Raw genomic sequence first — 27447 nt, 5'->3', positions numbered from 1 at the left:
GTGGCAAAGTCTTACACTCACGTGAAGGCAGCAGTTATAGAGCTTTTTGATTTAAAGCCAGAGGAGTATTGAAAAAAGTTTAGAAATGCACATAATGTGGCATCACAGATATGGGTGGACTTTGTGAATGCATTAGAAAAGTCACTGGATGGCCAGATTAAGGATAACAAAGTAAATATCTGTAAGAGGCTCCACAATTTTATGGTCATGGAGCGTCTTCTTACAAATTGTTCCTCAGAGAAGTTACGCCAGGATCTAGTAGATTTGAAGCTACCTAGCCCTAGAGAGTTGGGCAAGATGACTGATGAATGGGTATGCACTTAATATCACCAATGTCCCACAGTGGTGATATTAAGTAAGGGTGTCGGGCCTCCCTTTCGGGTAACCAAGTGGGAAAAGATTAAAAGAAAATGACCCATAAGGAGCCCCAAAAGAATATCCATGTGAAGGAGTCTGATGCCCATCCCAGTTCAAGTGGGGGGGGGGGCGAGGTTTACCTGTTAAGAACTAGGACCCGTCAAAGGCAGATGTGTTGTGACTGTCAGCAGCCACAACATAAGAGGGAGTATTCTGTTGTGGATCAAGAAGTCACCAACTTGTGTCCATCCCAAGGGCATTGGTCTGTGTAGGGATGGTAGTGGACACACTGTGTCTTTTATAGATCTGGTCCTGCCCTTCTCTCCTCAAAAATCAGACACCACCAGCCAGCTAGGCAGTTAAAGTTGTCCAACAAGGCTCTGCTACAGATTCCACACATTTGTATGGCCAGATTTGGTGGCAGGGCCTTTACCTATTTAGCTCCATTTCACTGAAATAAACTGCCTCTCTATATCGGCACTTGTTAAGACTTTCGGGCCGTCAAGAAGGTGCTGAAAACTTGCTTGTTCTGAAAGCTCTTGTCCTGCTTGCTCCACTGCGCGGAGATACTCCTTCAGGAGCGAGTAGAGCGTGATATCAAGTTCACTAAATGAATAAAAATAAAAGAAGGTGGTTGTGTTCCTTGCCATCCCAGTGGGGTGTCTGCTGGGAAATAACCTGGAAACTTATGCTGGGCAGGTATTGAAGGAAGAGTTCATTCAGCAAGGCTGGGCCTCCCTGACGTTGTGTGGTTGTGTGCCAACTAGAACACAAGCAGTCTCCAAGGGAAGTCAAGGGATTTTGAGTCTGGACCAATAAAAACAGGTCTCCAGTAACGAGAAAATACAGGAAGCCTGGCCAGCTTGCTTCCCAGTGTCCTCAGGCCCAGAGGGGAAGGGTATGGTGGTCTGGTACCAGGAGAAGAGGATGTTAACATACATGCCAGAGCTGGCAGTGCATAGGGAAGCAGGAGGCCATTCCAGAATGGACTTCAGCTAGAGACAGAAGACTTGTTTTACTCTTGATGGCCTGAGGAAACTAGCTGAAAGACAAGAACAAAGGAATAACACTGGCACACATAAGGTGTACTCGGAGGAGGGAGTCCTGTACAGTGAGGCCTGGGACCCCAACCCTGTGGTAACCAGAACAGTGATGGTCTCACAACAGTACAGAGCCCCCCATCTAGCCCATGACATCCCATTAGTTGGCCGTATGGGGCAGACCAAAAACTGGGAGAGGCTGAGAAAGTGAATGTCTTATGTCGCCTTTGTGTCTGCTGTCATGCTGGTGGCGAGACAGGGGGCAAGCAGGAGGCTCCCCATATACCATGCTGTGGGAGTGCGGGTTTGATAAACAGGCGTGGAGGCTGTATCAGGGGTTTAACAAAAAGTGGTTTATTAATAAGAAGTGGGTTGGTAGGTGGATGGACTGAGGGTCCCGGGTGGTCGTCTTCTTCTGAGAACTCCTGTGAGCTGGAGGGAGTCGATAAGGGCAACAATTGTGTCTTGCTCTTTGATTCCTCTGGACCGGGATGGTTTCCCCGGAGGCTCATAGGAGGAGAAAAAGAAAACAAAGGAGCCGTCAGAAAAGGGTTCTGTTGCTATTGGGGTCAAGTTTGCCTTCACCACACCATGGTGTTCTATTTAGTTCGTTGGTGCCCGCATATCAACAGAATAGGCTCATAGCCCCAAAGAAAACCGAGGATAAAAGGAGTGGTTAAAGAGGTCTTTTAGTGCCTAGGATATAAGAAAAGGGAAAGTGCACAATTCTCAACTTAGAGGTACTTGCTTTCAGTATTCGTTTAACTTGGTATGGCATAGGTCTTAACGTGAAGAGTTGCAGTCGTCTGTGTGACCCTCCCATTCACTCGTTCTCCCTCCCGTTTCTTCCCTCCCCTCCCTTTCTTAGCAACCCCGAGCCGTATGTACTCACCGGCTACCGCCGTAACTCTCCTGAGTCACGGCCGCTCCCCAGCATCCTCCGGACACCACCAGTCCTCGAACCAGCTTTCCTCGCCTTCTTCTGGTAGGTCTGGTCCCGCGTCTTCTTTCTCGGGTCCCGCGTCTTCCCTGCTGCTCTCGGGTCCCGCGTCTTCTCTGCTGCTCTCGGGTCCCGCGTCTTCTCTGCTGCTCTCGGGTCCCGCGTCTTCTCTGTTGCTCTCGGGTCCCGCGTCTTCTCTGTTGCTCTCGGGTCCCGCGTCTTCTCTGCTGCTCTCGGCTACACCACCTCGACGTCTTCTTTCTTCTATCCAAATACTTTCCGCCGCCTCTTTCCTCATCCACCTGTCTCTTATTGGTCCCTGGGTTTCTGTTCTGGTTTGGGTAGGCGGTACTTCCGGGTTGTGCCTGTCGACGCGCTCCTGTGAAAACAGATGAGAGGAGTATGGACGGGGTCTCGGAGGCAGCACCCGCGATGTTGGCCCCCCCTTTAAGGTTATTTCGGTAAGCGTTCTTCCCCTCACTGTCTCCTCCTCACACATGCCCAATGGTGGGACCTTCCTTGGAGAAGGTAGAAATAGACTTTGCTGGTCCCTTTGACCCTCAGACTGCACTTGGAAACAGGTTCATCCTAGTATTCGTGGACCATGCCACCACGTATGCTGAAGCAATACCACTCCATTCAGGGACTCTTACTGTAGTGGCTAGGGCCCTACTTCATATATTCACCAGATTAGGTTTCCATAAGGGAGTCATTTCAGATTGAGGCAGTAACTTTGTTTGCCTTTCTGAAAGCAGTGTGGAGTGAGTGTGGTGTTACCTTCAAGTTTACCATCCCAAAGGAAGTGGTCTATTTGTGAAGTTTAACAGGACCATGAAATGGGTGATATTGGGTTTGCCAGAAAAACTGAGGAGATAAGATGTTCGCTTGACATGCCTTCTGTATACATACTGGGAAGTACCCCAGAAAGGAGTTGGCTTTAGTCCATTTGAGGTCCTTATTGATCACCCTGTAAGAGATCCACTGAGTTTAGTGAGAGAAGGATGGAAGAGGCCCATTAAAGTATCTAAGCATGACATAGTGGATTATGTACTAATCCTTTGCTGCAGGATGGCAGAGTACTTGAAGAAAGGCAAACAAAAATTTGGAGGCCAGCCAGGAGCTTGTCAAGCTCTGGGGTAACTGGAGGCCTTACTGGTAGATTACCAACCAGGACAGTTGGTGTAGGCTTTAGAACCTGTGGCTCATAGGGTCATCCAGGACAAGTGGACTCAGCCCTATCGAATTAAGGAAAAGATGGGGGGAGTCATTTAACTGGTAGACTTGGGTACCCCAAGAAACCCTCTTATCCTTGTTAACAGGCTAAACTTCCACCATGACAGAGCAGATGTGACCATGCTCCTATTGACTGATGGAGGGAAAGAAGAGGAAAGTGGACTCTTTCGGACTTGCTGTCCAACAATGCCAAAGATGGCTCTGTAGATGAAGTAGTTTTCTCGTCCAATTTGACAGATCTAAAGCAAAAGGACTGTTACAGCTTGCTAAAACTGTTTGCTGGTCTGTTCTTCTTCACCCCAAATAAGATAACTTGTTGTACCCATGATGTGGACACAGGTTAAAGCTTGCCTGTTAAAAGTAAGACTTGTATGTTGTCATTTCAGGTCAAAGCTAGCATCAACATTTAGTTTGTCAAATGTTAGAGCTTGGGACAATTAAGCCCTCTTTCAGTCCATGGGCCAGCCCAGTTGTGCTGGTTCCCAAGCCAAACCCAAAGGGGTTAACCCTGAGATGAGGTTATGTGTGGACTACAGAGGCCAAAATGCAGTCAACAAGACTGATGCTCACCGCATATCCAAGCCCATTTGATCTAACTTCAGGTTCCTGGCAGGTAGCCCTCACACACGGGGCTAAGGTAAGGTCTGCCTTTTCAACACCTGAAGGCCACTTTCAGTTTAAATGGTTGATGCTTTTTTCTGTTGAAAAATGCAAAGGCTGTTGAACAGAGTTCTTTCAGGTTTGAAACGCTATAGTGCAGCATATGTAAATGATATTGCTGTATTTAGTTCCACCTGGTAGGATCTCCTGGTCCACCTCAGGAAAGTGCTTCAAGTCCTGTAATAGGGAGGTCAGACTATCAAGGCATGTAAGTGCCAGATAGGGCAAGGCTCAGTTGTGTTCATGGGCCACCAAGTAGGTGGAGGCCAGATTCAACCTCTCAAGCCCAAGATTCAGAACATTCCGGTCTGGAAAGTTTCCAAGGCAAAGCCCACGTAAGAGTTTGTTTGGCCTATTACAGAAGGTTTGTAAAGGGGTATGATACTGTTGTGGTGCTATTTACTGTACTCACTTCAAAGAAACAGCCCAGAAAAGGTATCTCGACTGAGCAGTGTCAAACAGCCTTTGACAAACTAAAGGAAGCTTTGTGCTGACCACCTGTCCTAAAAGCATCCAATTTCAATGAAGACTTTATTATCCATACAGATTCTTCTGAACATGGGATTGGGGCAGTACTGGCACAGGTAAATGCTGAGAGCCAGGACCAACCAGTTGTCTTTATTATTAGGCAACTCCTCTCCAGAGAGCAGCATTGGAGTGCCATTGAAAGGGTAGCCTTTTCTGTGATTTGGTCCCTGAAGAGGCTGAAACACTACCTGTTTGGGACTCATTTCAGAATTCAAACTGACAACAGACCTTCCAAGCGGCTTTTGCAGATAAGAGAACCTTGAATTGTTGAGGTTGTCCATTTCCTTACGGGGTATGGAATTTACAGTGGGCCGTAGCACTGGGACTGACAATGCCAATGCAAATTGCCTTACCAGGTTCTTTCACTTAGATGATGAGAACTACAAGGGTGTAGGTTAGTTGCTTATCACCTTTCGCCTGGAAGAGGGGTGGGGCATATAAGAAAATGGCTCTTTTTTATGATCACCCCCAAAGTGTTGAACTCATGCCGCTAGTTTTGCGACTCTGAAGGTACAACAAGGCCTGCCAACCAGACCTCTGTGCAAGTGCTTGACCCTTAAAAGGTATATGTCTGATTGACTCGCCCACAATTGGTATAGCTTAACTTACTTATATGTCCCTAGTATATGGTTCAAGGGGTAGCCAGGGCCTGTAGATTGAAGTGTCCCTTGTGGACTGCAGCACTTATTGTGCCACCACGAGTGTGACAAAGTAAAGCAGGACTCCCAGCCTGTCACTGATGGCTGGCAAGGCAGTTTTCAAACTGCTAACTTGACTTTGCCGTTAAAGCTCACGACGAAGTCCAGTACTTCCTTGTTAATATATATATATATATGTCACCCCTAAGGCAGGCCCATTGACCCGTAAGGCAGGGTGCTATATATTAAAAAGTGTAACGGGATTATAATCTGCTTATGTTCAAGCAAAATGACAGCAAATGCCTTACTTTAGCTTAGTTAAAAGACAGCAGGAAAACTTATACTACTTTCATAAAACTCAAATTGTCAGATTGTTTTTCATCTTCTTTATTCTTTATGTTCTCAAATTATATAGTAATACAAAAAGACAAAGTCCAGACTTTGTTGATAAGGGACTACTACAAGAAGCAGGGGGCATTACACACCCAGGTGCTCGAGGAAAATTATAGAGGAGCCGATAGTAGCTGATGCCTGTCATGAAGAGGTTCATCAAGTGAACTTTTGAATGTCCTTTTTCCTCCTGATTACTGAACACAGGATCAATAGGGGAGAACAAACAAAAGGGAGACCTACTCTGTATTCAATGGTGTAATAGAGGGATTCACCGATTAGAACATTTGTGAAGTGCCTGCGCGGATTCAAGTAGTTGAAACTGGGTAGACCATGGGCAACTCTGAGCTGCATCACTTGTCTATCACTAAAGTGTTCTCTGAGATACCCACAATCCTTAAGCCAATCAGTCCCCGTATCAAGATGCCTAACACTTGGTTTAATGCTATCCATGTTCACACCATTATGTCCAGCTACCCTAATCCCTTATGCTCCTACTGCCAAAGGTTCTTCCATGGATCAAAGGTAAGAACCCTGAAAAACATGTTGACATGTATCTACAACATTAGCTTCCTGGAAGCAAAGTCCATGCACCATGTCCTCCCCTTTTTTCTGCACTCATGATTTACAGAAAGGCAACATCACAGTGCTAAGGGAGCTGGCAGAGGGGTATGCATGTAGAGCATATAATGCACATAGTGTGGCTCACAGAACTTTGATATACAAAAAGAATTGCATGTTTGAGGCATGTGTGCTGTAGATACATATGTTTTGCATACTGCTGCCATCTAATGTTGGGTCCGGATGTTTGCAAGTTGTTTTTCTTCGAAGAAGTCTTTCCTAGTCACGAGGTAAGGTGACTCCTCCTTTCGGTGATAGTGCGCATGGTTATCGACTCCATTGTTAGATTTTATTCCCGCCATCGGGTTCAGATGTGTATTGCTGCGGTTCAAAACCGTTCTTTGGGTTCCCCTTGAAGCACAATCTTCTCAACCCTTGAGGATATTGTTTTGTACGCGTTTCCCACTGCTTCACATATCGTTTTGGTCAACTGAATCTACTTTTTGATTGGAAAGCTTCGTGAGTGGCCTTCGGCCTAACTGTGTGGGTTCAGCTCTCCATTGATGGAACAGACACTGTTCAAATTCTGCCCTCAGTGCCACGCGAAGTATCCTCGCAAAGTGTGTAATTTGTGCTTGTCCCCAGAGCCCAAAGAAGACTGCGATGCTTGCAGATCGTTTAGAGCACAGGAAACTCTATGCGATCGTCTGGCTTGACGTCGAGAGATGCAGCACTAGAGCATTGAAGAGACACCGCACATCTTCAGTGAAGACTCTGGTCATCAAGGTGTTGATGCATCAGCGGCAGAGGAGGAAGAAGCCTTCTCCATGCAGGACTTCGAAATAGACCTCAAGGCAGAGGAACTGCCACAGGGACAAGGTGACATGAGTACCGAAGACCCCTTGCCCTACCAACTCACCCACAAAAAACATAAGGCTTTGCACCACCTTTGCCTTCTGGCCAAGGTCGGCACTGAGATGACGTTTCCGATGCCCCGTCTCCAGGCCCAGCTCCGAAACACCCAGTCAAGTCTTCCAGCTCGGTACATAGTCAGCAAAATCCTCGTGTGAACCGAAGCCTTCCGGTTCCAAACAGAAATCTGGCTTGGAGCTGAAACCCTCTAAGCTGAAAGTTAAACAGCCTTCTGAGCTAAAATCTTCCGTACCGAAAGGCCAGCCCATGCCGGCACGGAACAGGCTGGTGCCGAAATCTAAAGATGTCCATTCAGATCGGAATTTAGACATTGTTCCACCAAAAACAGATCCCAAACAAAATAGACTGTATATTAACCCTGAAACGGGTCATATTCATACTAAACTACCTCAGAAACACACACTTCCTGATGAGGACACTCTAAAAAAGAAGTCTGTTGCTGCCAGTCCTTTTCATCCAGCACCACCATCCCCTCCAGCACCCCCCTCTCCACCTTCACATACTTTGCAAACTACACCTCTGGATTCTCCACAATCTCACCATTATAATGATGATATTGATGATTAGGGTACACATTTACCAGTAGATCCATGGACGGATTACACAATTGATCCTCCAGCAGATTATGACCCAGGCCTTTACCCTGCCAAGCCATCTGCGCCATATTACAATGTATCCTATCAAGAACTTATTGCCATGGCTGCACAATATCATGGGGTGGCACTGCACAAAGAATCAGTAGAGGAGGATTTTTTGTTTGAGGATTTAAGATGCACACATGGCTCATCACAAACACTTCCTATGCTTAAGGGCATGATGAGACACGCTCACGAAATTTTTAAAGACACCGTGCGTGCATGCATCTTGAGTTTGTTGCAGGTTCTAGTCTATTAAGGAGGGGGTCTGTCAAAGAGCCAGGTTTTGAGGTTTCTTGCGAAGATGGGGAGCGATGTTATCTGTCTGAGATGGAGCAGAAGGTCGTTCCAGGCTCTGGCTGCGTGGAAGGAGAAGGAGCGGCCTCCCGATCTGGTCTTTCTGGTGCAAGGGACCATGGCGTAGGAGAGCTGGGCTGATCGTAGGGTCCTTTGGGGTGCGTGTAATTTGAGTCGGCTGTTCAGATATGCTGGTCCGGTGTCATGAAGGGCCTTGTGAGCATGGGTTAGCATCTTGAAGGTGACTCTAGCTTCGATGGGGAGTCAGTGGAGTGTGCGCAGGTGCTGGTAGATGTGGCAGTGACTTGGCAGGTTGAAGACCAGTCTTGCAGTGGCGTTTTGGATGTTCTTTAGCTTGTGTTCTTTAGTTTTTGTTTATTCCGGCATAGAGTGCGTTGCCGTAGTCAAGCCTGCTGGTGACCAGGGCGTGAGTGACTGTCTTACTGTGTTCGAGGAGGATCCATTTGAAGGTCTTACGTTGGAGGCGGAGGGTGTGGAAGCAGGGGGATGAGACGGAGTTGATCTGGAGGTCCATTTTGAGCTCTGAGTCCAGGATGATGCCCAGGTTGCATGCGTGGTCCGTGGGTGGGCTTCCGTGGGCGGGGGGCCACCAGGTGTCGTTCCAGGCCTCGGGGTTTGGGCCCATGATGAGTACTTCCGTTTTGTTGGTGGTTAGTTATAGGCAGCTGTTTTTCATCCATTTGGCGACAGCTTCCATGCCTTCTCGAAAGTTGTGTCTGTCGTTGTTGGGTTCGTTGGATAGGGAGAGGATGAGTTGGGTGTCTGCGTATGACCTAATATTGAGTCCGTAGGTTCTGACGATAGGGGCGAGAAGAGCCATGTAGACGCTGAAGAGTGTAGGGTTGAGGGAGGACCTCTGGGGGACTCCGCAGGTGGTAGGTATATGGTCCGAGAGGAAAGGGGGGGGAGTCTGACCCGCTGCGTTCTGCCATAGAGGAAGGAGCGGATCCAGTCGAGGGCCTTGTCTTGGATCCCTGCGTCTTGAAGTTTGCGTATTAGGGTGCGGTGAGAGGCTGTGTCGAACGCCGCTGAGAGGTCGAGGAGAATGAGGGCTGCTGTTTCTCCTTTGTCCAGTAAGGTACGGATGTCGTCTGTTGTGGCAAGGAGGGCGGTTTCCGTACTGTGCTTTTTTTCTGAGGCTGGATTGGGAGGAGCCGAGGATGTTGTGCTCTTCGATGAATGTGGCGAGCTGGCTGTTGATGGCTTTCTCGATTACTTTCGCTGGGAACGGGAGCAGAGAGATTGGTTTGTAGTTTTTGAGGTATGTGGGGTCCGTTGAGGGTTTCTCCATAAGGGGGTTGATCTCAGCGTGTTTCCAGTCATCAGGGAACGTGGCGGTTGCCAGTGAGCGGTTGATGGTGTGGAAGAGCATGGGTGCGATGGTGTCAGCGGCTTTGTTGAAAATGTTGTGGGGGCTGGGATCCATGGGGGCCCCGTGTGGATTGACTTAATCGTCTTCAGTGTGTCTTCGGTGGTGAGGGCTGTCCAGTTGTCGATCGCTGGCTTCAGGGTGTCGGGGGGTGGTGGGTGAGGGTTCAGTGTGTTGGTTGTCTTCGTCGAAGTTGTCGTAGATGCTCTTGATTTTGTGGTGGAAAAAGGTGCTGAGTTTGTCGCAGAGGTCTTGTGAGGGAGGGATGTCGGTGGACTTGCTGGTGGGTTGGGCATCCTCCTTGATGATGTTGAAGAGTTCTTTGCTGTTGTGTGCATGAGTGGAGATTCTGTCTTTAATCGCTTTTTTCCTTGTTTTTCTGATGAGTTGGTGATAGGCGTTGGTGGCGGCTCTGAAGTTGTGGGCTTTTGTGGATTTGGTGTTCCTCCAGGCCTTTTCGAGGCAGCGGCAAGTGTGTCTGGACTCTCGAAGTTTAGTGGTGAACCATCTAGCTTTCTTGGCATGGGTGTTGTTTTTCTTGAGGGGAGGCTATGGTGTTGGCGCTGTCGGAGATCCATCTGTGCAGGGTTCAGGCTGTTGTGTTGGGGTCGTCGTTTTTCGCAATGGTTGGGGTGGAGTTGCTGAGTGATGAGGTTAGCTGGTCATCGGGGATTCTGGTCCAGTTTCTACGTGGGAGTAGGTGCTGGTGTCTGTGGATGGTGGGTGAAGTGGACGCATCGATGGTCAGTCTATTGGAGTTTGGTGGTTTGGCTGAAGGTGATGGAGTTTCCTGTTGTGAAGAGGTGGTCGAGGGTGTGTCGTGCTGAGTGCATTGGTTCGGTCACGATCTGGCGGAGTCCAATGTTGTGGAGATTGTCCAGGAGGATGTGGTGCTGGGGTCCAGTTGGTTGTCAAGGTGGAAGTTGAGGACTCCCAGTAGGGTGTAGTTGGTGGACGCGATCGCATGCGGGGAGATGATGTCTGTGATGGAGTTGACGAAAAGTCCGTGAGTTCCAGTGGGTCGGTAGAAGAGGGTTCCTCGGAGGGTTGAGGTAGGGCTGGCCAGTATCTTGAAGTGAAGGTGTTCCATCAGGTCTGTGGGCTCGTCAGGGAGTGTGCTCAGGCGGAGGGTCGGTTTATGGACGATGGCGATTCCTCCTCGGCGGGTGGGGTGGTCCTTCCTGAAGATCTTGTATCCTTGGGGAATGGCGATGTCCGGTCCCGAGGTAGAGTTGGTCCAGGTTTTGGTAAAGAGTGCTACATCCGGGGGGGTGCTGTCGAGGAGGTCCCAGATTTCGATGGCGTGTTTGTGGAGGAATCGGACGTTGAGGAGGATGCATCGCAGGGTCTTTGGTTTGGTTGTGTTCTTGTGGGCGGCTTGCGCTGGGTCCGTGGTCTTGGCGGTGCTGCAGGTGTGCCGGCAGCGGTGGCAGCTGAAGGGTCCGTGGGTGTCGGACGGTGATGCTAGCTTGCAGTTGTTGTTGCGGCCTGGTTTGAGAGTGTGGAGTGCCGCTGGGTCATAGCATTGGCGGTGCAGAGATCCAGGGTTCCTGGAGCTGGTCGCAGTCGGGTCACGGACGGGCGCAGACAGGCTTGCCTTTTGCGCGCCAGCCGCGCTGCAGCCGCCATTAAGTAGGGGTCGAGGAGGCGGGAGCGGGGAGGGAAGCTGGATTGGGCCGGTCGCACTGTTCGTGCTTGGGGGTGAGGCCGCGGGGGCAGCAGCGGCAGGGAAAAACGGGCTGTAAAAGGAAAAAGGCAATAAGAGAGAGAAAAGTGCAAATAAGGCAGCAAAAGTGCAAGAAAGAGTGGAGGAAAGACACAGAGGACACAGAAGGAGAGTGAAAGGGGAGATTGAGATGAGGGTAAAAAATGAGTGAAAAACGGAGGAAAGACACAGAAGGAGAGTGAAGGGGGAGCTTGAAATGAGGGGACAATGACAGAAAATGGAGGAAAGACACAGGACAGTGAAGGGGGGAGATAAAAGTGGGAGAAAAAAACGAGTGAAAAAGGAGAGAAAAGCGGAGCGAGAGAATGAAGACAGAGGTCCACTGGACAACCAGGGCCAGGGATGAGGCGCAGGTGAAACCTGCGGTTGGAGGAGGGCCTCGAACACCAACACTCGAGAGTGCAGGGGCTCGGGGGAAGGTCTCACTTAATGGTGGAGGTGCGAGGGAGGGAGAGCGATTTCAATAACAATGAGTCCGTGATCTTGCCACTAGATTCACTGGTAGTGTCCAATGCTCGTAATCGGGATAATTCCCAAACATCAGGGAATGCTCCTCCACAAGATAAATAGTCCAAACTACTAGACGCTTCTGGCAAGTGCATAGCTGCTCGAGCTGCCTATCACTGGCACATTACAAATACAGAGGGCTTTTTAGCCAGGTATGACAGGGCACACTGGGATGAAATGGAGCAATTGCTTCAATATTTCACAGATGAGCATAAAGCAAAAGTGCAAGATTTGGTAAATGAGGGAAAGCTATTTTCCAATTCTTCCATAAGTTCTGCTCTAGATGCTACTGATACTGCGGCTAGAGAGGTCAACCCTCGCATTTTGCTAAGGAGACATGCTTGGTTAAGGATCTGCTGGTTTAAGCTGATGGTCCAACAATTAATTCTAAACACACCATTTGTGGAGAAGTGTGGCTCAATGGTTAGAGCGGCAGACCCTGATGCAGAGGTCTAGCCCGGGACCAGGGTTCAATTCCCCGCCTCGGCGGGTCTTGGGCTCAAAATTCCACTGACCTGATAATTCTCGCCTCGGTGCCTATTCCAATCATGGAGTCCCACTCTGCAACTCTGGGCAATAGCTTGCTTAATCTCCACAACGGCCCCCACAACGCTAAGGATGCCTGGCCTCCACCTTGGGGGTGCCTAGGAGTGGACACCTCACAGGGAAAGCCAGGATGGGTTCCACAGCGGTATTCGTACAAGCGCCTTGAGACCCTTGCGGGTGAGTAGTGCGCTATACAAGTATCAATTTACATTTACATTTACATTACATTACCATTTGATAAGAAACATCTTTTTGGTCCTCAGGTCGATCAGGCATTGGAAAAAATGAAAAAGGACACTGAAGTGGCCAAATCCAATGGAGCGCTACAGTTTCCTTCAAACAGAGGCTCCTTTCGTCGTTCCTTTTACTGAGCGGGGTCCAAAACCACACCCTCAGACCAGAATACCTCCACCTACAAGGGTAATAACCAGTCCTCTCCCTCAATAGGCTTTTTTCGAGGAGGTTATAGAGGGAACAACTCTAAACGTAGGGGTAAGGGCAACACACCCTGTAACCCCCCTTCCCCTCATAAGCAGTGATTTACCCATGCTTCCCCCGACCATACCACACCTGTCAGGGGAAGACTTCAACAATTTCTCCCCATTTGGCAATCTATAACAACCGACAAATGGGTCATTGGAATTATCCAACATGGTTATTGCCTGGAGCTTACCAGCAATCCTCCAAAAATTCCACCTCGCTCTCACAAATTGTCTCCAGAACACCTACAATTGCTCGAACAGGAAGTGCAATCTCTCTTACTAAAAGGAGCTATAGAACCGGTTCCAGTACAGTACCAAGGTTCTGGGGTTTACTCTGTATTTTCTGATTCCCAAAAAGGACGGTTCCTTAGGACCTATTCCGGATCGCAGAGATTTAAACCAATTTATACCGTCAGAACACTTTCACATGGTGGCCCTTCAACAGGTACTTCCACTTTTACAGAAGGCAGATTTTATGTCTACTCTAGACTTAAAAGACACACATTTTCATGTTCCAATTCACCCAGCTCATCACAAATACCTCAGATTTGTGATAGTAGGGAACCATTACCAATTCAAAGTACTTCCCTTTGGAGTGACTACAGAGCTCAAGTATTTACCAAATGTCTGGAAGTAGTCGCATCTCAGGAGATCGCATAGTCATGTCTTCCCCTACCTAGACGACTGGCTCATCAAAGCGAGCACTTACCAAAACTGTGTACGACATACTCAAATGACAAGACCTACTTCATCAACTGGGCTTTACAGTCAATACACACAAATCCCACCATCATCCTTCGCAGATGCAATCTTACCTAGGGACCACTCTAGACACAGTCAACGCTCTACCCGCTCCCAATGTAGCCAGAATTCACATCATTCAGTCTATGATACTACTGTTTCAGTCCAACCAAGCCTTACCAGCCAGAGTGTTCATGTAACTGCTGGGAATTATGGCGTCTTGCATCGCAATTTTACCCTTGCAAGACTTCACATGCATCCCCTACAAGAGTGCTTGGCACGTCGGTGGAATCAGTCGAAGGGTCAATTAACTGATCTAGTGTTGGTAGACAGCCGTACCCATCGCTCTCTGCAGTGGTGGAACCCACAAAATGTAACAAAAGGACAGCCTTTCATCTATCCTATTCCACAGATCGTGCTCTGAAAGGTTGGGTTCCCCATCTCCAAGATTACACAATACAAGGCTTGTGGAGCAACAAGCTCAAAAGTCTCCACATAAACTATCTAGAGCTTCAAGCAGTTTTTCTAGTGCTCAGAGCTATTCAGACTCCCCTAATAGTCAAAGCGGTCATAGTCCGAACAGACAACATGACAACAATGTATTATGTGCAAAAGCAGGGAGGGACTCTCTCTCTCCAACTGTCACGACTTGCTCAGACCATTTGGAGATGGGCAATCCATCACAGGATTTATCTTCTGGCAGAACACCTCACAGGAGTAAACAATCAGGTTGCCAACCTCCTCAGCAGAAGGAGACCGCAAATTCCAGAGTGGGAACTTCATCCCCCAGTTCTCCTTCCATACTTTCAACAATGGGTATTCCCACAAAAAGACTTGTTCGCCACAGCCGACAACGCAAAATGCCCAAGCCTCAGATCCAGGTTCCCACACCCGCTCTCAAAGGGCAATGCCCTATGGATAAACTGGTCAGGGATATTTGCCTATGCTTTTACACCTCTCCCACTCATTCCATGTCTGGTCCAGAATCTCAGGCAAACACCCCGCATGCTAATTCTAGTAGCTCCCACATTGGCCCGTCAACCATGGTACACCACCCTGTTGGAACTGTTACTAGTTCTACATCAAAAGCTGCACCTCACCTCCAGGCTCCTTACACAAAACCATGGAGAAATCAGACATCCAAATCCCAAGGAACTGAACTTGGCGATCTGGCTCCTGAAGTCATAGAGTTTGGTTATTTAATTCTACCACCAGACTGTATGAATATTCTAAAAGAAGCAAGAAAGCCTACCACCAGAGCTTGCTATGCAGCAAAGTGGAAAAGATTTGTTGTCTACTGCAACAATAACATAATCAATCCTCTACAAGCTTCCATGCAAAACATTATCTGTTACCTGTTACACTTACAGCAAACTGGACTAGCTTATGCATCTATAAGTGTGCAACTGGCAGCGGTGGCTGCGTATTTGCAGAACAGACAACATTTGTCACTATTCAGAGTTACAGTAGTCAAAGCCTTCAGGGAAGGCTTGAAAGGGTAGTACCACCAAGGATTCCTCCTGCCCTAGTATGGAATCTCAACATTGTCCTTATAAGGCTCATGCGTCTACCTTTTGAACCATTGCACAAGTGCCCTTTGCAGTTTCTCTCATGGAAAGTTGCTTTCCTCATCGCAGTCCCCTCATTAAGGAGAGTTGGTGAGCTACAGGCATTAACATTGGAAGAACCCTTCTTTCAGCTACACAAAGACAGGGTAGTTCTCTGTACCAACCCTAAATTCCTCCCCAAAGGGGTTTCTTCTTTTTATATAAACTAATTAGTTAAGTTACCTGTGTTTTTCCCTCAACCAGATTCTGTTGCAGAAAGTGCTCTTCACATGCTTGACATAAAAAGAGCTTTATTGTACTACATGGATAGGACAAAAGCCTTTCGCAAAACAAAACAACTGTTTGTTGCATTTGCTCCATCTCACAAAGGCAATCTCATTTCTAAATCTGGATTTGCAAGATGGATTGTTAAATGCATTTAAACATGCTACACTAAAGGAAAACAAACTTTATCCATATCTCCTAGAGCGCACTCCACTCGCAAAATAGGGTCTTCTGTGGCCTTTTTAGGTAACATTCCTCTAGCTGACCTATGAAAGGCAGCGACATGGTCTCACCACACACATTTACCAAAAACTGTTGTGTAGATGTGTTAGCACATCAACAAGCTAATGTAGGCCAAGCATTACTTAAAACACTATTTCAAACATCTGCAACATCTACAGGTTAGCCACTGCTTTGGGAGTATACTGTTTTGTAGTCTATGCAAAGCATGTGTATCTACAGCACACATGCCTCAAACCGATAATGTTACTTACCCAGTAAGCATCTGTTCTTGGCATGTAGAGCTGTATATTCACAAGCGCCCACCTGCCTCCCCGGGTACCTGTAGTTGGTGCAGTTCTTCATTATACATTCATACGTATGGACATCTCTATACTACACTTACTCCATTCTCACCTTTTTGCGATAAAACAATCTAACAATCTGGTCGATAACCATGCGCACTATTACCGAAAGGAGGAGTCACTTTACCTTGTGACTAGGAAAGACTTCTTGGAAGAAAAACAACATGCAAACATCTGGACCCATCACTAGATGGCAGGAGTGGATCAACAGCCCTACATGCCAAGAACAGATGCTTACTGGGTTAGTAACATTATCCTTAGCTTGCCTACTTTAAGACATGAGATGAATCTTGAGAAAAGAGATGTCTAATTACTAACAACACAAGTGTTGTCAGTGAGACACATTTACTGTCTTTAAAAGTAGTGGAGGCAATTAAATGTGTCTGTGATGGTAAGTTTGAGAAGGAGATTGGTACTCTGAAACTGAAAAGGGGACATCAGTGACTGTGATGATGATGTTACATATTGTCAGTAATATTGATTATAAACCGGTCTTTCAGTCTGTATGACTTGAGCTATTTTTGAAGGTGAGATGATTCCTGACAACTTAACAACCTATGGTGTTCTTCCTCAGTTATCAACGACGGAAAGGAATCATTATAAATGAGACCTCTATGTTGATGTATGCTCAGCTGCTCACTGGCCGCCGCTACATATTTAATGAAAATGGAGATGTTTATCTGGAGAAACAGTGGTCAAAGCAAGTTCTGCCTTTTGCTTTACAAGTTACCGTCAAAGTAAGATTCTTGAAATGCATATTTTATTTCGAGTAAAATAAATTGAAAGTGCTCATCGTGACTAGGATAGCTTCATAAAGCTTGTGCAGCATCCAAAGTGAGTGAATCATTGTAGAAAGGGTGGATAAAGCAGGTCTGTAGTGCAGAAGGACACCAGAGAATTTGAAGTCAAGAGAAAAGGTTGGGCCAGGACTAAAGGAGAGTGCCTACTTTGCAAGAAGTATGATTGTATATAATGAACATGAGAGGATACTCTTAAAATGGTTTGTGTTTAGTGTGTAAATCAAACAACCTTATTATGGTCTTAACTCAAAAACTGTTCAGTATGGCCCCTCAGTTCTAAAACTATAGAATTTCCATGTTGGGGGCTGACTTTGCTTTGAAAGGAAGACAGTTTGGACTTACTGAAGTGGTTTTAGTCACAGTGCTTTCCAGTATACAAGTAGATGTTATTTGTGTTTTGAAATTCATTTTAATACCTAATTTGCTTACAAAGCATGAAAGGAACGCATGCTCACTCTCTGAAATATTTTAATGACATAGTGGATGCTTCGAATGATATTTAGTTTATGGGATGCCGTACTATATGTTTCACCTAATTACATAAATAAAAAGTGTTAAATGTTTGTTCTTTATATAGAGCATAAAATAAATCAATTTATGTTCTCCTAACACAGGATATCAACACATTCGACCCAGGCTCTTTGCAGTTCAAAACTTTGGCAGACCTGTTCTCACCTGGAACTTTAGTCTTCATGTTAGGAACACCTTACTACGGCAGTGTGGGAGAAGTTAGTTTCACGTTTGTATACACTTCTTTGTTTACCATTGTTATTTGCATATTTGTAAAACAAGCTTGAAAAGAAATTGAAGAACGTTCAAAGATAATGCTGTTAAATTATGACCATGAGAGGGACTTATTCAAAGTTTTTGTCATTCCTAGGTTGAGGATTCAACCGATGTGATTGGCGAAAGTAGAATTAGAGTGCTTTTCAACATTCCATATGAACCACCTTTTGATGCCTTAATACAGAACCAGCATGTAAGTACCTTAAAAAGATCTTATGGTTTCTTGTTTAGCAAAATAGGCGCAGGTACATTTTCACTAAATGGTATGCCTTATATAATTTGTCCCTCATTACTGTATGATTCATCGGTTCACCCCAAAGCAATATTATTCCACACATTTGTACTGTATTGTAATTACCATTAGCTGCTTTTTTTTTAAGAATCTTTTTATTAACAAAACAAAAGCATTAGGTGATGTCGCATTTTCACAGTGGATATATATGCAATACATATCACAAAGTAATTTTTTTAGGATAACATTCAGGGATCATGTGGAATCCAGTGCTACTGACATTTCACCAACTTCCGGAGGAGTACATATGTTCCCGATATAGCCATTCCAAGAGCCCCAGACTTTTCCCCACTTCCTGGGGCACCCCCTTGCTACGTATACTGACCTCTTCCCTGAACATACACCAGTCTAAGTCCTCCATCCATTTCCCAATCTGTGGCACCTGGCTGGCACCCCACAACTGAGCAATGTTACGCTTGGCAATAATGCACACTAGGGTCACCCATTGTTTCCCATGTTCGGTCAGGTCAGTAGGTTCCCAGACATTTAGAATGCAGCGCCAGGTCTCCAACACCAACTCCACTCCCATGCCCTCTTGGATCTTAGCATGGACTTTGACCCAGTAGTCCTGCACTCCCACATAGTGCCACAAGATGTGCATGAATGTTCTCTTCCAGGGGATACTCATTAATAGTCATAAGCACTAAATAATCTCCGCCCATGAGCGGGAACCCGGAACATATAATAAAATATATATATATATATATATATATATATATATATATATATATATATATATATATATATATATATATATATATATATATATATATATAGATATATATATAGATATATATAGATATAGATGTGTGTAAATATATATAACAATAGTACATAGTACTAACCAAGTTATACACATATATATGTATAAACCAATAATATGCAGCCCAACATAACCCATAAGCTAATAAAGCCATCATTACATATTTTCTGCAGTATGAAAATAAACTATATAAACAATGCAATAAATAGGCATGAGCCTAAAAAGCATTCCATAATCAGCAAAAAACCTTTTACTTTTATTTTCATCAAAGAATTTGTAATAAAAAGCAATTAGCCCAAGAAGGCTGCATACAGAAAAACTATCCCGGTACAGAAAATCAGACTGACACCTCGCCTTTAAGGCCTCAGAGAATCTGAGCACTTTGCCTTTAAGGCCTCCAGGGGAACTCTGTTCCCATCATGCACCACAGGTGACAGTTAGGTCAGTTCTTTTTTCCGGCTTGTTCTGTGAGGAACCTGGAACTTGAGCTCGGCTGATTTTGACTGTTTTCAGTCAGAATTTGGTTTTTTCCTATCTTTTTTGACAGTATTGGTTATTGGTGGTGTTTTTCTACCTTTTCTAACTAAATCTTCAAAAATGTTTGTCAGTTATGCCACCTTTATTCTATAAATGTCCTTCCTGTAGGAAGAAGATGCCCAAAACAGATCCTCATTCTGTTTGTGTGGTTTGTCTGCCTTCCACACATGATGTGGAAAGATGTTACCATTGCCTCAAGCTTTCCAGCAGAACTCTGAAGGAAAGAGAAAATGTTCGGCTTTTAAGGTTTATGGAGAGAGAAGGACGTCGTGAAAAGGGGGCAAAGAGTGTATTGCCATCTGGAAGGTCCCCTTCTCAGTCAAAACGTCGAAGATCTGCTTCTCCAGAAGGTAAAAGCAAGAAAAAACGACATCAGGAAGCGTCGACGTCGAAGAAAGTAAGTGCGGCGTCAAAACCTAGATCACCGTCGACGTCGAGACCAGAGATAACTGCATCGACGTCGAAGACATCGCCGGTGAGGTATAAGTCGACGTCGAAGCGGAGATCGAGGTCGGTGTCGAGAAGCTTATCGACGTCGAGATATCTGGTGTCGGTTGCTGTGAGGACGACGTCGAGAGCAAGGCGTTCGACGTCGAGAGAGAGTGCGGTCGACGTCGAGAGGAAGAGTGAGGTCAACGTCGAGAGAAAAGTTCAGATCGACGTCGATAGACGAAGGTACGACGTCGAGACCTGAGAAGAGAAGATGATCCAGATCGCCGTCGAGACATGGTTCGACGTCGAGGCTTGAGAAAGTCCAGTCGGCATCGAGAAAATGTCCGACGTCGAGGAAGTCGACGTCGAGGTCTCCGCCACCTGTCTCACGGTCGGCGTCGAGGCATTCTAGATCAGCCTCTCGGACCTCTCATAGGCCTTTGTCGAGGTCTGAGTCGGCGTCGAAGGTGATGGATGACCCTCCAAGGTCTGCTTCGCACGGCCTGCAGTCAAGGGCGTCTGTGGACAGATCTCCAGTGGTCGGAGCCTCTCCACACCAAGATTCTTCAGTTGTGGCGCATTCTGACTCGATGTCAAGGAAGTCAGCGTCAGGAGAAAGACAGTTTGTTCCCAGAGAGGTGCAGACTCCAGCTTCAGTTCGGAGTTCTTCCTCATCTGCTTCTTCCTCTTCAATGGGAAGACAAATTGTGCAGGTTTCCCCGGAGGGCTCTCCGGTGCGTAAAACACCACCTGTACGCATGTCTCCAAGATGGCTAGAGAGTATCCGTCATTGGAAGATGCAACCAAGGCCTAATCAAAGACCACTTACTATGGAGTCCTCGAGACCACCGGCTGGTGGGTCTTCAAGGAGGTCCAGATCTCCAGTGCGAAGGCGTTCGCGCTCTAGGGAGCGCAGTAGGCTTCGATCTACTACCCCTGAGAGAAGACATAGATCTCCTGCTTCTTCCTCTCCAACAAGGTCTTCTTACAGAGACTATTCGCCCACGATCTCATCAACGCCACCCTCTAGGGTTTCGCCTGTAGATGATTTAGGAACCTTCAAGGAGGTATTGTGTCGTGGGGCTAGCTAATTCAACATTACTATGACAGTGCCTCAGGTGAAGTCTTCTGTCATATTTGAGACTTTACATCATAAGTCCTCTGCTAGGCCTCTTCTTCTACTGGTACCCGGTTTGTTGGAACCGGCAATGAAGACATTCTTGACGCCAGCGACAGTGGGATCAGGGCCCTCAAGAATTGTGATAAAATATAAGGCGCCTGATCAAGACCCCCTTTTTCTGCGCACAGATCCACCACCAGATTCCCTCATAGTGGCGCAGCCAGGAAGGCCCATTCGGCTACGTCTGTCTCATCTGTTCCACTGGAGAAAGACAGTAAAAATATGGATTCCTTGGGCCGAAGGATGTGTAACACAGCTGGTTCTGTCATGAGTGGCCAGAGCTGCGGCTTGCTGGGTCGCTATGATCGCCTCTTATGGGACTCTATGGCGAGGTTTGCGGAGAAACTTCCAAAGGAAGATCAGAAAGATTTCCTGGAGATTGTTGAAGAAGGCGGATTGGTGGCAAATTAAAGTATAAGTGCGGCTGCCGATTCGGCGGATCTTGCAGCGCACGGTTATGCCCACGGCATATGCTCCAGAAGATCGGCTTGGCTGCGTCTCACGGGTCTTAAGCCGGATGCCCAAAGAAAAATAGTAAACCTACCTTTCAACGGGTCGACATTATTTGGATCTCATGCGGATGATGAGATGGCCAAGATGAAGTTGGAGCTGGACACCCTGAAAGCAGTGGGCCTGGAGAAGAAGAAAGACTTCCGCCATCGCAATTTTCGCCCTTACGACAAGAGGTCGTTTCAGCAACGTGGGCAAACGTTGAACTGGTCTTCGCAAAATCAAGGCCCGAACCAACAGAGGTCTCAATTCCAGCAGCGCAGACCTGGGCGAGGCAGGGAAGGAAACAGACAACAGTCCTCTGCTGCAAAACAGCCTCAGAGGCAATTAGAAGAAACTTCCTCCACAGCCGTGGTCCACTCCGGTAGGAGGAAGCATTGCGTCATACTTGGACGAGTGGAGAAGATTAACAAAGGACAGGTGGGTCATCGACATTATCCAAAATAGCTACCTTCTAAAATTCAAGAAGCCTCCTCCTGTTATCAGACCAATGATAATGTTTCATCACAATCTAAAGCTTTTGCAAAAAGAAGCAAACATTCTTCTGTGCAAGAAAGCCATAGAGAAAGTTCCTCGTCTACAGCGAAACCAAGGCCTGTACTCCCGTTTTTTCCTGGTGAAAAAGAAAGGTCCCACAGCAGAATTCAGGCCCATACTGGATCTGAGACTGTTGAACAGATTCATTCGAAAAGAGAAGTTTCGAATGTTAGCGCTCCATCAAATATTCCCCCAGTTACATCACGGGGACTTGATGTGTTCCATCGACCTGAAGGATGCATATTTTCATGTTCCAATTTCCAAAAGGCATCGAAAATTTCTCAGGTTTCAAGTGTCTGTTCATCACTACCAGTATGCAGTACTTCCATTCCGGCTAAAGTCAGCTCCCCGAACGTTTTCCAAGTGTATGGCGGTGGTTGCTGCCTTCCTTCGGAGATGGGGAATTTTCATTTATCCTTACTTGGACGACTGGCTCCTAAAACGTTCGTCCCCATCTCTGTTGGAAGATCATCTGTCCATATGCCTTCATCTCATGCGCAAGTTGGGTCTCCAGGTCAATTTCAAGAAATCGATTATGAACCCGGATCCACTACCTGGGAGCTCTTTTGGACACAGAAAGAGAAAACGTGTGTCCTTCGGAGAAGAGGTGGTTATCAATCAGGTCAAAGTGTCAACTTCTTAGTCGATCCACTTATCCGACAGTTCGTCAAGTATCCTCTCTTCTGGGATTCATGTCATCGTGCATCTTCATAGTTCCAAACGCAAGATTGCACATGCGACCTCTGCAACAGTGTCTAGAGGATCAGTGGAGACAGAGGACGGGGTGCTGGGAGGATCGAATTCTTCTTCATCAGTCGCCAAGGACTCCATCAGGTGGTGGATGAAAAGATCACACTTGATGGGAGGTGTTCTGTTTCATCAAGACCCTCCTGTTCAAACTCTGATCACAGACGCTTCAATCCATGGTTGGGGTGCTCATATGGGCCCTCTGCAAGTACAAGGGCTATGGTCCAACTCCGAGAAGGGCTATCACATCAACCTGCTGGAGCTACGGGCTGTTCATCTAGCCCTCAAGTCCCTGTCTCCATCATTCCAGTCTCGGTCCCTCCTGGTGCAAACAGACAATACAACAACAATGTATTATTTAAACAAGCAGGGGGGGGAATCGGTCCAGGACTCTGTCCATAGAAGGCCAGACCGCCTGGAATTGGTTACTAGCGAGAGACTTGTCGATAACAGCTGTGCATCTGCCGGGAACCCTCAACTCGCAGGCGGATTTCCTAAGCAGAGACTTTGTCGAGGCTCACAATTGGGTTCTCAACGAGGAAGTCGCAAACAGTATTTTCCAGGCATTGGGAACGCCAGATATCGATCTGTTCGCAGACGCGGAAAACGCAAAATGCCCTGTCTTCGCATCCAGGTTTCCCCAGAACGGGTCTCAAGGGAATGCCCTTTTGATAAACTGGTGTTAGAACTTACTGTACGCTTTTCCACCGACCCCGTTGATGCCAACCGTAATCAACAGGTTGTACAAAACCAACTCCAGGATGATTCTGATTGCCCCCGAGTGGCCACGCCAATGGTGGTTTCCAGATCTCCTTCAATTGTCAGAAGTGCCACTCAGGAGATTGCCGTGTCGCCCGGATCTTCTGTCCAAGCAGAAGGGGAGAGTGTTCCACCCCGATCTGTCCTCTCTGCGCCTGGCAGCATGGCTCCTGAAGTCATCCAGTATGGACACTTGCGGTTGAATTCTGACTGTATGCACATCCTTAAGGAGGCGAAGCGGCCTTCTACAAGGAAATTCTATGGATTTAAATGGTAACGATTTTATCTGTGGTGTGAGAGTAATGGTTTTGATCCTATCCATGTTCAGGAACAGGTGATTTTGCCTTATCTCCTACATTTAGCAAGATCTGGTCTTCAATTTAATTCTATTAAAGTCCACCTTGCTGCGATCACAGCCTACAGAAAATCACCTACTCAGACCTCCTTCTTTAGGATGCCTGTAGTAAAGGATTTTCTGGAAGGTTTGAGAAAGGTGTATCCGCCAGTCAGGTCTTCTTCTCCACCCTGGGAGCTTAATGTGGTGTTAACTAAGTTAATGAGTGCTCCTTTTGAACCTATACATAAGACTTCCTTGCAACACTTAACTTGGAAAGTAGGTTCCTGGTAGCCATTACTTCTGCTCGTAGAGTGAGCAAGATTCAGGCTCTGTGTTGCAAAGAACCGTTCACTGTGTTTCATTCTTATAGAGTGGTACTCAGGACGCATCCTGCTTTTCTGCCCAAGGTAGTGTCAGATTTTCATATTAATCAGGCCATAACCTTGCCTACTTTTTTCCCAAATCCTACCGGTCCTGCTGAAAGGGCTCTTCACTCCTTAGATCTTAAGAGGGTCCTTAAGTTTTACTTGGACAGAACAAAGACTTTGAGACAGTCAGACCGTTTGTTCATTAACTATGGTCCTATTAATACAGGTTCTGCATCATCTAAGAGGTCCATTTCTAGATGTTTTGTTTCTTGTATTCTTCTAGCTTATCAGTTGTCAAATAGGACTTTGTCAGGAAGACCATAGGCGCATTCTACAAGAGGGAACGCTTCCACCACAGGGCTCCTTAGGAATGTTTCTATGGCAGAAATCTGTAAAGCAGCTACTTGACGTTCAGTGCATACTTTTACTCGCCATTATTGTCTTGACTCAGACACACAGGCAGATGCACAAGTTGGGCAAGCATCTCTCAGGAATTTATTTGCTCATTCTAGCTGAGATCTGTGTGTTAAAACTGTTGTTATTATTTTTTCTGTTCGCCTGCGTCTTGTGGGTATGAGCTTGCTACTCTATTCAGTGCTTATGACTATTCATGAGTATCCCCTGGAAGAGAAGGATTAGTTACTTACCTGAAATCTTAGTTCTCTTCCAGGGGTATACTCATTAAAGTCCTAAGCACCCTCCCGCCTCCCCGGGCGAACAGTAGCTTCATGTTTTTTTTAAATATAGTAATCTTGTATTTCTGAATGCAGATACCTGCTAAGTTTACTGTACCGTACAAATGAACTGACCTAACTGTCACCTGTGGTGCATGATGGGAACAGAGTTCCCCTGGAGGCCTTAAAGGCAAAGTGTTCAGATTCTCTGAGGCCTTAAAGGCGAGGTGTCAGTCTGATTTTCTGTACAGGGATAGTTTTTCTGTATGAAGCCTTCTTAGGCTAATTGCCTCTTATTATAAATTCTTTGATGAAAATAAAAGTAAAAGGTTTTTTGCTGATTATGGAATGCTTTTTAGGCTCATGCCTATTTATTGCATTGTTTATATAGTTTATTTTCATACTGCAGAAAATATATAATGATGGCTTCATTACCCTAATATATATATATATATATATATATTTTCTTCCAAAGGCCCAAGCTTTCAGAAGGCACACAGCAGCTCCCTCATTCCTCAGTGATGCGAGATATGTTCGTCAGCCCTACGCGTTTCGAGGCCGTCCGCCTCTCTTCAGGGGCTCGCTTCTCTGTTCTGGCGTTCGAAATGTCTCTATGATGCACACATTTTAATTGACAGCGTTAGTTCGTAGCAATTTGCATTTGCATGCTGGGTTCTGTAGTCCTTTAGAGATTTAGTTAATTACCCATAGTGGGCTCCTTACGCGAACATAATTAAAAGCTATTTTTGTACTTTTCGTGCACCGGGACACTTTCCTTTAGTAGTTAAGGTTTGCTGCTGCAATACGGTCGGGCTTGGTTCCCAGCTTCGGCCCCTTTTTTTGTGAAAAGACGGTGCTCTTCTGCACGGCTGGACAGCCGTGTTGATTTGTTTTCTTCCAAAGGCCCAAGCTTTCAGAAGGCACACAGCAGCTCCCTCATTCCTCAGTGATGCGAGATATGTTCGTCAGCCCTACGCGTTTCGAGGCCGTCCGCCTCTCTTCAGGGGCTCGCTTCTCTGTTCTGGCGTTCGAAATGTCTCTATGAGGCACGCATTTTAATTGACAGCGTTAGTACGTAGCAATTTGCATTTGCATGCTGGGTTCTGTAGTCCTTTAGAGATTTAGTTAATTACCCATAGTGGGCTCCTTACGCCGAACATAATTAAAAGCTATTTTTGTACTTTTCGTTCACCGGGACACTTTCCTTTAGTAGTTAAGGTTTGCTGCTGCCATACGGTCGGGCTTGGTTCCCAGCTTCGGCCCCTTTTTTTTGTGAAAAGACAGTGCTCTTCTGCACGGCTGGACAGCCGTGTTGATTTGTTTTCTTCCAAAGGCCCAAGCTTTCAGAAGGCACACAGCAGCTCCCTCTTTCCTCAGTGATGGGTAATTAACTAAATCTCTAAAGGACTACAGAACCCAGCATGCAAATGCAAATTGCTACGTACTAACGCTGTCAATTAAAATGCGTGCATCATAGAGACATTTCGAACGCCAGAACAGAGAAGCGAGCCCCTGAATAGAGGCGGACGGCCTCGAAACGCGTAGGGCTGACGAACATATCTCGCATCACTGAGGAATGAGGGAGCTGCTGTGTGCCTTCTGAAAGCTTGGGCCTTTGGAAGAAAACAAATCAACACGGCTGTCCAGCCGTGCAGAAGAGCACCGTCTTTTCACAAAAAAAAAAAAAGGGGCCGAAGCTGGGAACCAAGCCCGACCGTATGGCAGCAGCAAACCTTAACTACTAAAGGAAAGTGTCCCGGTGAACGAAAAGTACAAAAATAGCTTTTAATTATGTTCGGCGTAAGGAGCCCACTATGGGCTGACGAACATATCTCGCTAGCTGAGAGGCCCAGTAGTATTTCCGGAGGTCCGGCAATCCAATCCCTCTATCGTACCAGGGAAGAGTAAGGTTGGAGAAAGCTATGCGTGGTCTGCCTTCCCAAAGGAGCTATCCCTGAAGGGACTCTATTTCTGCGAAATATGAAGAGGGCACCGGGTCCATTGCGTTTTGGAGCACGTACAAGAAGCGGGGGAGGGCTATCATTTTAAACAACACCGCTCTGCCCAGCAAGGAGAGCGGTAACGACTTCCACCTTACCACATCCCTACGAGATCTAGCCAGAGGAGGACCCAGATTCTAATCATGTCTCACCATTAGCTGCTTTTAATAGTGAAAAGTGGTTAATGGGCTCTTGCCTTGCTTATACTAAACATGAGCACATTTGCATTATTGTTCAGCTGTGATCTATTATTGAGAATATGCCAAAGATGACTCACTTGCCCAGGCTGTGCAGTTGAGCTTTGCAGAACCCAGATGTATTTATCTATTGACTAGCTGTCAGTCTTAGTGCTTTTAATTCAGAGTTCAAATATCTGAATGGGGTTTCCTATTCCTTGTTGGAGATGTTTGTTGGCAGAAGTAAAACCTTGCTCTCTAGCCTTGCCTTTGACAGGTTTGACTAGTTTTTTTCCTCACCAATACTCCCCTGAGTAGCTGGGCCTGTTAAATGTGGTAAATCCTGCAGGAATGTGTTTAGTTTCTTGTATTCACCCCTGTCAGTTTTAAGTACTTCCTACTGTGGCTTTAATGTTAATGTCACAGATAGATACAATTATCCTTGAAGTGTAAAGGCAGTTTTGTATTACTATAGTACTAGTTTTATTCCTTCTGCATCCCCTCCCAAAATGTGATTGCTGTGATTTCA

General features: G+C 46.4%; 1 protein-coding gene across 2 annotated transcripts in view; it reads left to right on the top strand.

Moving 5' to 3' along the window:
- Window positions 1-27447, top strand: part of XRN1 (5'-3' exoribonuclease 1) — a 1049234-nt gene that overhangs the window by 369772 nt on the left and 652015 nt on the right. For both annotated transcript variants that reach the window (XM_078666417.1, XM_078666416.1), the window contains exons 21-23: window positions 16595-16757; window positions 17435-17548; window positions 17701-17799. In XM_078666417.1, coding sequence (XP_078522543.1) covers window positions 16595-16757; window positions 17435-17548; window positions 17701-17799 — 376 coding nt within the window. The remainder of the gene's footprint in view (window positions 1-16594; window positions 16758-17434; window positions 17549-17700; window positions 17800-27447) is intronic.

Source organism: Lissotriton helveticus, chromosome 11 (assembly GCF_964261635.1).
Source record: "Lissotriton helveticus chromosome 11, aLisHel1.1, whole genome shotgun sequence".
Taxonomy (NCBI): Eukaryota; Metazoa; Chordata; class Amphibia; order Caudata; family Salamandridae; genus Lissotriton; species Lissotriton helveticus.
The sequence above is the reverse complement of the archived record's forward strand: the minus strand, read 5'-3'. Positions and strand labels throughout refer to the sequence as shown.